Here is a 14,233-nt window from a genome sequence, read left to right on the forward strand (position 1 = left end):
AGTTCGTATTACTGTCGATAGAATGCGGTTAAATGGTCTATTGTCAGCTGGTCTCTGTTTGTAGTTACATTTCGTTCTACGATGGTTAATATAAGGTTTATTTATATACCCAAATTCAGCCTCAAAATTATTTTTTATCTTACGAGTACATTGCTTTCAAAAACGAGGTTTTGGACTCGACCACAATTCGTGGTCAGTGTACCTAAAAGCAGACAGATTTTTTTTTTTACAAGTATTTGTATTATACTTGTGGTTAATTATTTTCCATGTTTATATTGAATTTCATTTTTCTTAACCCTTTAAACTCTACCGGGAAGATGAAAAATTATACAAGGGTGTTCATTTTAAGACGGCTCAAATGCATTTCATGCTTAAACGGTTAATCTGAGCAAAAAAATGGTAGAGAAAAAATTTGTTGCCCGTCACCTCTAGTTTCAGAATATGTGACTTGATTTTAGATTTCTGCCCGCATTCGCGGCTGACGCGCGACCAAAAGTAAGGGTTCGCTGTTGACCCCCATTTTCATATACACAGTTTTAAAGAGTATAAAAAGTAATGAAAGAAATCGGAAACCGCAATTCGATATCTTCAAAATTAAAGGTGCTAGGCCATTTCAAAATCTGGTATTTATTAATCATATTTCAATTATTTTAACTTGTTATCAAAGAGAAAGAAGAGCACGCGATAGAACATTTTTATGTGTTTTTTCATCCCCTTTCTACTAAAAATATTGCCAAGACAGTAAAGTTAGTATTTTTCTTAATAATCGGGAAATAAGCCGTTTTCCGAGTGATTTTGCTGAGAAAAATAAAATGTTAAGAGCTTTAGATGTTCTCAAGCAAACACAAAATGGCTAAAAATTAATTTTACATCTGTTACAAACAAGAAGGTTTAATAATTATTTGGTAATTTTGGGAGAGTTGCATTTAAATACCCAAAAAAATTGGAAACCTCCTGGCACATATTTAAGTGATCAAAGTCTTAAAGGATCAAACTTATTCCTTAATTTATCAAATAATGCACTCTACTTAACTTTTGCAGCATGTACTGTGGCCTTCAAAGGTGCCCCCACAGTTACAAAGAGCAGTTGATAACCTCCTGGCTAATCAGGATTGCGAGCTAGAGATATTTTATTTTGTGATTTTCACAAGAAAATTAAAACCTTCCCCAATCAATACGTAAACAGTTCGAACTCAAGGCACATCAACCTTTGATATTAAAAATGTAGAAAAAAAAATATGTCTACAAAAACGGGGTAAATAATTTTTGAAACCTTAAATTTTTTTTGTTCCTATTTTGGAACAATTATTCCAGTCACCAAAATAAACTATGAACAAAAATTCTAGTTGTATTATTACTTTTTATTAAACAGGAAAACAACTAGTTTCTAGTTTGAACATTCTTGTAAATAATTCCAGTAGTTGCTATGGTGTCTACTAAAATTTACTGTAGCGATAGTAACCAATGTCACGTACCGCCATTATTACACCATCTTTCTTGTTCAATGGGCCAATAAATTTTTTTCTGAACAGCTGTTAAAAATAAAATAAAATAATGAAGTTAGAAATCTTATAGGCTAAAAATATTAACCTACTGAATAGATTCAAAATGGGCATTATAACCTAAATTTTTAAAAAAAAAAAAAATATAACCATAAAAATTAATTCGACATCCAATAAACTTAATTTAACCACAACTAATAAATGGGTTGTTACGACAATAAGCAGGCTGAGAGCGAAACATGCTAAGTCCGGATCGTATCTACACAGGATCAACAAAAGGTCCTCTCTCCTCTTTGCGTAGATTGCAATGAGGAGGATTTCAAACATGTAATAATGGATATGTTCACGTTATGTGGTAGAAAGGAAACGAATGTTTGACGACATATACAGGGTATTTAGTTGCATCATTTCGCTACGAAGACATAAATATTCTCCACCAACATCTGTGTGCTTAAATCTATAGCAGAGCTAGCAATGAAATATGAATGTATTAAGTTATAAAATGAATGCAAGAAAATGATTAGAGAAGGATAACGTGATTTTAATTTCGGTTAAGCTATAAGGATGGCAGGAATATAGAGTGTACTGAACCATCCATTAGTTGGTAAGTAGGTAAATAGTTTGTATATAGTAGAGAGATGAATGTGTGTGAAGCGAATGTATTTGTAGGTAAGAACGGAGAGTGAGTGATATTCTAGTGATAAGCAGCTAGACGATGCTGGCTGTATGGCGGAAGCCAATACCAAAAAAAAGGCAAAAAAAAACACAACTAGTTAAGATTTGTTTTGAATGCTGCATCTTTATTATCATTAGATTTTTGATGTAAAGTTGTATTTTTATAAAGTAGACGTATTCAATGCCTACAACTTTTACAGCTGTGACTATCCACAGCCTACTTAATTTTTTTTTTTTTTAAATTTTACTGAAGCAGTATTTAATAAAAAAAAAAAAATCCGTTCTCTCAGATACACAATCGATTCCTTTTTTTTTTGTGTTGGTCAATAAATCGATCTTTTGTAAGAGGATATCCTTTTTTTTTCTACAATAAGAACACTTTTCCTTCTTTAGTTCTAAATTTTAAGTCTAACCGCAATACTGAGCGCAATCAATCAACAAATGGCCGCTTATGGCGTTTGCCAACTTATGGCCAATCCGGTCGTTTCATATATGTACACTGCAGACACGATCACAAATTACAAATTACATTTTGAAAGAACTCCGCGCTGCAAACATTTTAAAACATTTTTTTTATTTATTTATTTTTAAAGTAAATAACAAAAAAAAAAATGTACAAAAATAAAATCAAAATTATGGATCAGATTTCCAGGAAGTGGGCGGAAATTGTATCGGCACGGCTCCACAATCAATCTTCCACCTCCACTCGCACTTGTTGATGACTCTGTCAAATAGTTTCAACATGTTACAATTTTCATATACACCATATCCGTCTTGACAAACAATGTAGCCAGAACAGTCTCCAGGAACGGGCAATAGCATAGAACCTTCTGGCGGGCATCTTGGCATCATTTCGGCGTGCACTATTAACAACTCTGTTGATGCAAACAGTGCTGCGGAAAAAAATTAGTAATAATAAATTGATTTTATTGGTTATTTGATGGCTGTAAAGCATTTTTAAAACGATGAAGCTGTAAAAAATTCTAAGAATTGTCAAATATTTGTACAGATCAATAAAATCATTACTGTTCATTGGATACTGGTCAAAGTAAAGTAAAATAATTGCCTATTTTTTCAGACGGGCAATTAGGTATCGTGGACGGAGGCGACTAGCAAACATACTTTACTATAAATTTCTCATATTAACCATTAAATAAAATCCAAGGCCTAGAGACACTGGGAATCGAACCCACTAAACCAACAATACATCTTAGCATTGCGGGTCTAGCCCTTAACCTCCTAACATACTTCACTATAAATTTCTCATATGAACCATTAAATAAAATCCAAGACCTAGTGATAGGAAATCGAACCCACTAAACCAACAATACACCTTAGCATTGCGGGTCTAGCCTATAACCGCCTAACATACTTCACTATAAATTTCTCATATTAACCATTAAATAAAATCCAAGGCCTAGACCAGAGGGAGCTGAACCCACTAAACCAACAATACATCTTAGCATTGCGGGTCTAGCCTATAACCGCTCGGCTACCGTGGACACTGATCAATTTCTTTCTTATAAAATCAAATCAGTTTTCAAATCAATTTGATAAAATTTCCCGCAAAAAAAATTCAATATTACAAGTGCTACCAACACATTTCCTCCAGAGATAAATAATCATGAACTTATATAGAATAAAATATTTTGCACATAATACTTTCGGTCACTTTGGCGTAAATTTCCAAGATTTCTTTCTTCTAACTTTACTCTTACATTATTATCCCTTTTTTATGGCCAGTAAGCCATTGGTACGCCCACGTACAAATCTGCGTTAGTTTTTTTCCCCCGTTAAAAATAACGATACATTGACAGAACCCTTTTCTATGCTTATTGTATTGAAGCAATAACAGTTTTTCTTAAAAGTATATCCTGAATTAAATTATTCTGATTAATTAGTAATGAAAGGATATGAAATAATTATTATTTTATTCCTATTAAAATTATAGTTTTCCCACCAAAATTAATAAAATATTTAACAAAGTGCTGGTTCAAGAATTCATTGGTTTTTTTCGATCAAAAATAACTAGAAACTCAACTAAATCGATTTCAGTTTGTTTACTTTCCCTTTCTGGTTAAGGTAAGTACGAGGGTCGTTTGAAAAGTCCGTGCAAAGTCAGAGAGATAGCTCCACTGGCGCGTATCGAGGTTATGTTTAGTTAGTAGCATCTCTTGGAAGAACACACACCAAGTTTCAGCCAGATCCGGTCTATTTCTTTGTGTTTGGCATTCGTTTGAATCGAGGAAGTCGAGTGATTTTCAAAAAAAATGGACGAAAAAGAATTTCGTGTGTTGATTAAACACTACTTTATGAAAGGCAAAACGCCTCAGGAGAGCTAAAGAGAAGCTTGATAAACATTATGGTGACTCTGCACCTTCGATTAGAACAGTTTATAAGTGGTTTCAAAATTTCCAGAGTGGCTATAATGGGCACAAGTGACGCTGAACGTTCTGGACGCTTTGTTGAGGTTACTATTCCAGAAATCATTGATAAAATCCATGATATGGTGATGGATGACAGAAGAATGAAGGTGCGTGAGATTGCTAGTGCTGTGGGCATCTCGAATGAACGGGTACATAATATTTTGCATCAACATTTGGACCATAACAAAGCTATCCGCAAGATGGGTAGCCGCGATTGCTCACGCTTGACCAAAAAACGAAATCGTGTGAAGTGTTGCAAGGACGGTTTGCAGCTGTTCCAGAAGAATCCGCAGGACTTTAAGCGTCGTTTCGTCACTGTGGATGAAACATGGATACATCACTACACTCCTGAGACCAAAGAACAATCTAAACAATGGGTTACCAAGGGGGAATCTGCACCAAAAAAAGGTGAAGACTGTTCCTTCGGCCGGAAAGATTATGGCGACTGTCTTTTGGGATTCGCAAGGAATAATCCTCATCGACTATCTGGAAAAGGGTAAAACTATTACAGGTGCATATTATTCATCGTTATTGCTAATGTAAAATTATCGATTTTTTTTAAAATTTATCTGTAAAAACAAATACTTCAGATAACTTAACCCACTTTAAATTTAATTTCATGTTCATGAAGTGTTATACATATAACAATGATAATTTGATTATCAGTTGAAATTGCTCCGATGAAATATATTAATAAAAATATATCTAACAATTTATCACGCTTTACATTATCCCGATACATTCTGATGCAAATAGTAATAGAAACTGGAAATTCTGTAAGAAATAAAAATAAAATATTGACCACCCTCATTTTATGTAGTGAAGATTTCATTGGTACAGGCGTGGCCTGTTTTTCTGTGGGCGTGGCCTGTTTGCTGTGGGCGTGGCCAGTTTTAATATAAGCGTGTGGTCAGATAATCCTAGCCTAGTTTCCTATTGTCTACGTAACCGCCTACATTTCCTACATCATCACATCTAATTGGTTAATTCATTATTGCCAATTATCTTCTAATAAAAATGCATTCTAAATTATATTTTGCTAATTTTTTTTTTTTTCCTCATAGATATTTAATGAATTATCAGAATATGCAATAATAAAACTATCATTCAAAATATATCATTTTTCTTACGTAATATTTCCTGTTTTATGTAATTAATAAAAGTGAGAAAGGAAAATTGAAAGAAAATATTGATTTTTTTTTTAAATTGGGAAATAAGAAAGAAAATTGAGCATATTGTTCATTATTTTTCCTAATTTCTAAAACAATAAAATCTAAAAATTCGACAGAAAAAGAAAATTAAATGAAAAAATAAAATTCTCCAAGAAAATGTTTGTCAGGTTTTTCTCTGTTCACAATTCCGGCACTTTTGATTTGAATGATGCAAAAAATTTGGTTATTGATTTTTTTATTGATTTAAAATTTGATCAATTATAATTCAAATAAATTTACCAATTAATTGATTATTAAAATGTAATAAAATAATTAATTAGTGATAATTTTTTTTTTAAAAAAGATATGAGAAAATTAGATTTATGAAGAGCTATTGTATAACAAGATATTTATATAACTTACCAAATATAAAATTAGCATACATGATGATATTCCTGCACATTGTGATCTGCTATTAATCAAACTTCTCCTACCTCACTTGTATGACATCATTCTTATAAGATAGCAATATCGATAACAAGATATTTGAACGATATTTCTGTGCGGCAGAATTGACGCAAAACTTATATGTATATTATTATATATTATTAGTTAACATTTTCATTGATTCAGCTTGAAATAATCTTTTAATTTTACAACATAATTTACATACGAATATGTTTAATTTTGTTGATTGTGTCTAAAATGAAATCAACGCTATTCGACGTTCGCACACTATCATTATTGTTGCCCATATTAGTGCATAATTTTCTGATCAGTTTACAGTGATTTCTATGATGATTAAGTTACTGCAGATGGAGCGAAAAATTGTATTCATTCTATAAATAAAATATGTAAACAAATCAGGCGTCACGATAGCCGAACGGGTTAAGAGGCTAGACCCGCAATGCTAAGATGTATTGTTGGTTTAGTCGGTTCGATTCCCCCTGGTCTAAGCCTTGGATTTTATTTAATGGTTAATATGAGAAATTTATAGTAAAGTATGTTAGGCGGTTATAGGCTTGACCCGCAATGCTAAGATGTATTGTTGGTTTAGTGGGTTCGATTCCCGGTCTGTGCCTTGGATTTTATTTAATGGTTAATATAAGAAATTTACGAGTACAGTAAAGTATGTTTGCTAGTCGCCTCCGTCCACGACACCTAATTGGTAGTTGGAAGTAAAGCTCGCTTGAAATAATAGGCAATTACTTTACTTTTACTACTTTACTATATAAACAAATCCTACTTATATATTACTTAGTTAAAATTTAAAGTCAATTTTTTTAACTTAAGCCTTTTTCCTTTAAATTCTCTTAAAAGAAATCCTTGTTCCCCGTCAGATCTTAGAAAATTTTGTTGACTTTATCTTTTTTCAAAGACGATCTCTTAAACGAACATTCACTTCTTGATAGCAGAGTTTCTTCTTTGTTCCTACGAACCCAATGAAACCATTTTATATTACTTTTTTTTTTTGTAAATGGAGTTTTTACTTATTATTATTATTATTATATTTTTTATTTGTTTTATAGGTTATAAACCTGTAACAAAAGGAGTTGGTTTTATCCTTAACAACAATGAATACAACTTGGTACAAAAAATACATACATAATAATAAAGATCTAACGTACAATTAAATTCAAACATTACTCATTCAAGAGAAATGACCGTAACATTAGTATATTTTTAACATATTTGTACACTTTGTGAATGTTTTGGAGTTTTTACTTCATTGAACACATGAACACATATTGAGCAATCGTTGGTTTAGAACTTATAATTCATTGATTCTAAATTGGAAGTAATTTTTATAAAAATAATTCTTATTACGCACTTATTGGTTATTGAATAATATTGGAATCTGTGACACATCATCCAATTACAAGATGTGATAAAGCTGAATCATCCAATTGTTATCTAAATTGCTCTTATATTGTTCAAACAAAATTAAGAACAAATTCCATTGATAATATCTGTTTGTTTTTTTCCTTAATATAACCAAATTTTCTTTCATATTTCACCAAATGAAAATTCCCTTTGATGAAAAGGAGGAATTTGCAGTTGAGGGGATTATTTTACGAAAACTTTTCGTCTATTTTCTAAATACCACTTCTACTGGTTTAGGAGACCTCGAAAATTACGGCATATATAAAAGGAAAAAAGAAAATAGCTTTTTAAGAAGAAATCCAGTTTAAAATTATTTATAGTTGATTTAAATTTTCCTAAGTCATTCAACTAAAAAAAAAATAAGCTCCTAACTTTAATTTTCCTGTTGGAAAATCTGAAGCCACTAAGTTGTGAAGTTTTAAAGCTCGCTTGTCTGGACAACGGAAGGCCCATCTCCGCTCTGTGTTAATGGAAAATGCCAGAGTCCCCCCCTTTTTTTCTATTTCCCGGTAACCCTTTCAATATTTACCGGTCTAAGGAAAATTCCAGGGTAAGATTTTCTTCCAAGAAGACTTACGTCATGTACATCAATATTTTTGGGGGTGTGGTTTAGATTGTAGTTAAGTAATTTTATTTCTAAGAAAAACATTATATTTCCAAAATGAATAAATAAAAAAAAGTACCATTTACATATTTCCGCTTCAAGTCATTAAATTCCGGATGTGAAGACTCCCACGTCTTCCGGCTACTACTATTCTCAAAGTTCGAACTCACAAAGTTTCATCTAATTCTAAAAAAAAAAAAAAAAAATTGAGTCATACTTAATTCTTATCACTTTAGAAGAAATATTTTCCGGAAGTAGAGTAAGTCAAATTCACGAGAGAACTATTTCCATGTTATACAGATTGCCCCATCATCGAGTCCCTCCCCAAAAAGTATTATATGGACACCCGGGAGTGGCGCTAGACGTAGAGGTCGTCCTAGGATAAGATGGTTGGATGACGTAGAAAGAGATCTGCGAAAGGGTGGGTGTTAGAAGATGGTGCCTAAAAGCCGAGGACAGGGAAGTGTGGCCACTCTCTCTTGAATGGTAGTCCAGGTCCTACTACAGCATCATGGGAAGATGAAGAAGAAGTAGAAGAAGAATGTTATGCTGAATACATACCAATACAATAAACATAGCACTTTAGAAAACAGCCTAACTTACAATCGATTACAATCGATTTTTTTTTCTGGAAAAATGTTTGAAATACAAATTGTTTACTATAAGCAGTTAAAAGTTAAAATAATAGAAGCGTTTTTTTAAAACGGAAATAGCCAATATCTGGGGGGGGGGGAATTGTATAATTAAACTGTTTGGCTGATTTTTGCTGCTCCAAGAATGTATTGTTATTAGCTACTATCGATCATCGATTTCTAAATATCGAATTTGAATGTTTCTGCGTCAAATTAAACCTCAGACAGAGTAAAAAAAAAACTCCAGTACTAACTTCTCTTGTAAAGTAGAATTTTGCAGTTTTGATCAATTTTCTTTACGTTGAAAATGTGTTTCCGGTTTCGGACTTCCCTCCACCTTCAGTAAATTAATCAGTTTAGTGAAGGAATTTCGACTTCCACTCAGAAATACGATGAATAAAATCAAAGATAATTTCCTTGAAGTTTCAAAACTGTGCGGTGCTTTAAATAAATCTAAATACTCTACGTGCATCGATACTACAAGTATTTTTTATTGTAGCAACTCTAAGGCTGCTAAAAATCTATAGCGTAAAGTTTAGGCAAAATGGTGTCAAAAGAAAATAGAATCATCATAAGAAAACCACTAGCCCTAACCAACAAGTTATTCTACTCAGGCGGGATGCTGTATGCTTAAATTGACCATTTTCCAGCTACATACATCCTGGTGTAACATAAAGAGGAGAATTAGGTAGTTTGGGATGGGGGGTGAGGTACAATGTAAAGGAAGCGGAAGCAACAAGTTTCCTACAATTCATTCCTCACTTCCGCGTTTCCACTTTTCTTTAACAAACCTAAAGATTTTTCCCCCATTAATCTATTTGATAGTTCTAAAGCGCAACTTAATTTTTTTTTTTCAATTGTAAGTTATTATTTTTTCTGTTCGTATAATTTAATTGGGTTAATCTTCTCTCTCTTTCTCGCAGGCGCCACGTTAGCCGGGCGGTTATAGGCTAGACCCGCAACGCTAAGATGTATTGTTGGTTTAGTGGGTTCGATTCCCACCGGTCTAGGCCTTGGATTTTATTTAATGGTTAATATGAGAGATTTGTAGTAAAGTATGTTAGGCGGTTATAGGCTAGACCCGCAATGCTAAGATGTATTGTTGGTTTAGTGGGTTCGATTCCCGGTCTAGGCCTTGGATTTTATTTAATGGTTAATATGAGAGATTTGTAGTAAAGTATGTTTGTTAGTCACCTCCGTCCACGATACCTAATTTTGTAGTTGGACGTGAAGCCCACCGCGAAAAGTGGGCGATTACTTTACTTACTCTTCTCTCTCTCTCTTTTAGTGCTTCAAGCACATTACTTTTTTCTCTGCTGTTTCCTGTTCTGAAGACCAAACTGTAAAATGAACTTTTTCATTATCACCAAGCATCAAAGCGGATATGGCAAATCCGTAAGACTTTTACTAGAAGTAAGAGAGAGAGAGAGACAACAAAATGAGAAACTTAGCTGAGTTTCATGACTATTTTAACTGAGTAGTTCCGGGTAAATTTTCTATTTTACATTCGATCAAAGACTCCTAATTCATTTTGACTATATAGAAGGCAAAAGGTTTTAGGAGCAAAAGATTGCTATAAAGAATTAATCATTTTATTTTAATTTTTAACAATACACTGTAAATTTTAGGTACAAAAAAAAGGTAGAGATAGAAACTTTATTTGTTACAGAATCGTTTTAATACTCAATCAAATTATTATATAAAAATTAAAAGGTCCTCATTTAGAACTCAATTTGCTATTGTATCCCATTTTAAAATAGGGGAGGTAGGTATGTGTAAACTCTCTTAGGGAACTGTTCGTTATTATTGTTATTATCCCCTGAATTTCTTCATTCCATTTGTGGACTTAGATGACTTCTCAGTTCGCAGAGTGACAACTTCGACATCATCAATGTTCCCAAGCTAACTAAGCTGGATACAATGAGCCATCCACTTCATTAACTGGACTTTCTGGAACAGGATCTGGTTGATGTGGAACATATTCATGGGCAGGTTCTGATGGCTCTGCAGGTGGATCCTTTGGTTTTACCTCTTTAGAGTCTGGACGTTCTGGAACAGGATCTGGTTGATGTGGAACATATTCATGGGCAGGTTCTGATGGCTCTGCAGGTGGATCCTTTGGTTTTACCTCTTTAGAGTCTGGACGTTCTGGAACAGGATCTGGTTGATGTGGAACATATTCATGGGCAGGTTCTGATGGCTCTGCAGGTGGATCCTTTGGTTTTACCTCTTTAGAGTCTGAACGTTCTGGAACAGGATCTGGTTGATGTGGAACATATTCATGGGCAGGTTCTGATGGCTCTGCAGGCGGATCCTTTGGTTTTACCTCTTCAGCATCTGGAACTGGTAGGTGTGGTTCAGCCGAACAATTCACTTTCCACGTCCAATCGCATTTCAACGTCTCCCGATTAAACTTTCTGAATAGAGTGACACATTTATCTTCAGTGGCTGTACCATTAACACAGTGGTAATAACTCTGACAATCCTTACTATTTGGCCAATTATATTCTTTTATTCTGGGATCGCATTTATACGCCAAAGAGATGGTAAAAACACAGGCTAATAATAAACCTAAAACAAAAGAAAAAAAATGAAAAGTATAATTTCACGTCATTGTAATTCATAACTTCATAAAGTAATATACATTTTACACGCCACGATAGCCGAGCGGTTATAGGCTAGACCCGCAAAGCTAAGGTGTATTGTTGGTTTAGTGGGTTCGATTCCCGGTCTTAGTCCATGGATTTTATTTAATGTTTAATATGAGAACTTTATAGTAAAGTATTTTTAGGCGGTTATCGGCTAAACCTGCCAAGCTAAGATGTATTGTAGGTTTAGTGGGTTCGATTTCCTGGGTCTAGGCCTTGCATTTTATTTAATGTTTAATATTGGAACTTAAAGCCTGCAAAAATTGGCTTTAATTTACTATTTACATCAGCTGAACCCTTCGAAATGAAAGGAACCAACTATTTTGAGGCCAGTGCGTAACTGTCACGAATTTTAACTCTACACTAAAGGCTCTAATTCATAACTTTTAATTTTTGTGTTACAGTAAATTATTAACAATATAATGCAGTTCGAAAAAACCTTCCTTTACGGGAAAAACCTAAGTGCTTATTTACTAGGAACAATCTAGTGAATAAAGAAGTACTTCCCGATGCTGTGAAATTTTCTTTAAATTTCCAGCAACATATCTAATCCGAGAAAAGCTGTACTCAAAAGAGAGAGAGAGAGAAAGAGAGAGAGAGTGAGAGAGAGATTGTGCTTAACAAAGATGGCACTTCAGAGCGAATATAGCGGGTGGAAAATGTTGCCAAAAAGAAAAGTATAATCATGGAGTTTAAAGAAAATTCTAGGGCCGTATTTCGGAAAAGCTCAAAATATTAAAGGAAAAAAAAAACCGTTCAGCAAAGAGGCGGTGAGACTATACAAACTCCGGAAAATAATTAAACATTTTGTGCTAATAAAATTTAAAATTTATAGGACATGATTATTTCAATTTTGGCATTTTTATTTATTTATTTATTTTTTCTGTATTTAAGGAGTTATCCTAAAAGCATTATGTATATAAATAAAAATTATAATAATAATATTTCTTTTTCGGGTTCAAATCCAGCTGCTGACCCTTAGATTTTCTCTTCCTATGAACTTCTTAGTTCACTGTCCGGCGATGGACAGTGATGTCTGTAACGAGAGAACACTGTCCAGAGGCCGGCAGTGTAAAAAAGCTCAAGGCGCCAATCTTTAATCTTTAAAAAAAAATTGATATAAAATAATATTACTTTTAAAATAACAAATATATAAATATATAAAATAATAATAATATTTCGTCAAAACGTTTTCGTTTCTAAACGTGTCAATGTTACCCAACGCTTTTTCCAGTTCACTGCTCGTAACCAGTGTTTCCTCATTATACAGAACACTTTCTAACACCGGAACGGGAGCTATAAAGAAGCTCCTAGTAAGAGAAAATGTAAGGGGCCATCAGCTGGATTCGAAGCTGGGAGATCTTCGCGTTAGAATAAAGTATCCGCTAACTACACAGCTTATTCCCACTGATTCCTCTAATTCCCTAATTATTGAAAGCTATATCTATATATTAGTGTGGAAAAGCAACTTTTTTATCAGGTGGTACCCAGTTAAAACTTTAAATTTGAACTTATTTTACTTTTTTTATTTTATTTTAACGTTATGCTGCTTTTAAACACGTACTTTTCTGTTAAAAAAAAACAAAAAAAAAACACTTCCTTCCTTTTTAAAGAAATCTCAAAAACGACTACTTCCGGTGAAAAGTCATAATCTCAAAATGAGCTTGACCACAATAGTTTAGAGAAAGCAAAAAAAAAAGCTCGAAATTAAATTGAAAGCTAAATAGATTTCAACAACAATCACACATTTACACGCTTCAATAGGCGTACATTACCGAACAAATCATCGAAAACTATTAACAACATTGGTAACTGAACAAATTTAATCACATTAACTAAATAATTAATCCAAATATTCACTTACCTAATTTAATCATCATGAAATCTTCATTCATAAGTGCTCAAATTAATTTGTAACATCTTATATATATACGAGTATATATACATACGTACATATGTAAATGACTTTGTACCAATCAGGTAGCTTATCTTTCACGGTGTGACCAATCGACCACTTGTGATTTTATCTTACACAAAAAAATCGATTCCTTCCACATCATTTTCTTATTTGCTTTAATTTATTTGTACAATTACAGTTTTGTTAAATAACTGTAATACTAGTATTTCAGTAAATACTTTAGAATTCATTTCCATTAAAAAGTAATTATCGTATAATAATAAATCATCCTTTTTTTTTAAACAATGTCCCATTCTTGAGTTAATTTTCAGCACTGAAACTCCTACAGCTCAGTAAAGATGTCGGCTAAGTTTATTGTCTGGAACATCTATACAGAAATAGCGTGCAAAGTAGCCCTTTGCCCGAGACCCTTTCATGGTGTCCATGCAAATGAATTCTCCATTAGCCTCTAGAATCTAAACTTTTCATTGTTTTAAACTCTGACAAATATCAATTCTCAAAATCTCGCTTCTCAATCATCAGAAATGAATGAAATCATACACAATTATAGACAATACATATCTCTACAAACGAGTGAAACACTAACTTTATCAATGAAATAGTTTTGGAGAAAACAGAATCTAAACTTTTCATAGTTTTAAACTCTGCCAAAATTCAATTCTCAATATCTCCCTTCCCAATCATCAGAAATTATTGAAATCATACACAATTATAGACAATACATATCTCTTCAAACGAGTAAACCATTAACTTTATCAATGAAATAGTTTAAGAGAAAACAGAATCTAAACTT

At 33.0% G+C, this 14,233-nt stretch overlaps 2 protein-coding genes across 2 annotated transcripts; both read right to left on the minus strand.

Annotated features, from left to right (window-relative positions):
• Positions 1 to 2,730: 2,730 nt before the first annotated feature.
• On the minus strand, positions 2,731 to 6,292 carry LOC141446115 (uncharacterized). The gene is made up of 2 exons (XM_074112540.1): positions 6,178 to 6,292; positions 2,731 to 3,070 (listed from the first exon to the last, which is right to left on the minus strand). Exons 1-2 carry the CDS (start codon positions 6,215 to 6,217, stop codon positions 2,811 to 2,813), a joined length of 300 nt encoding a protein of 99 aa, XP_073968641.1. The 5' UTR covers positions 6,218 to 6,292; the 3' UTR covers positions 2,731 to 2,810.
• Positions 6,293 to 10,467: 4,175 nt separating this feature from the next.
• Positions 10,468 to 13,537, minus strand: LOC141446119 (uncharacterized). The gene is made up of 2 exons (XM_074112559.1): positions 13,387 to 13,537; positions 10,468 to 11,445 (listed from the first exon to the last, which is right to left on the minus strand). Exons 1-2 carry the CDS (start codon positions 13,415 to 13,417, stop codon positions 10,781 to 10,783), a joined length of 696 nt encoding a protein of 231 aa, XP_073968660.1. The 5' UTR covers positions 13,418 to 13,537; the 3' UTR covers positions 10,468 to 10,780.
• Positions 13,538 to 14,233: the final 696 nt, after the last annotated feature.

This window comes from Rhodnius prolixus, unplaced genomic scaffold, assembly GCF_049639745.1.
Source record: "Rhodnius prolixus isolate KJV_2025 unplaced genomic scaffold, Rpr scaffold_1, whole genome shotgun sequence".
NCBI lineage: Eukaryota > Metazoa > Arthropoda > Insecta > Hemiptera > Reduviidae > Rhodnius > Rhodnius prolixus.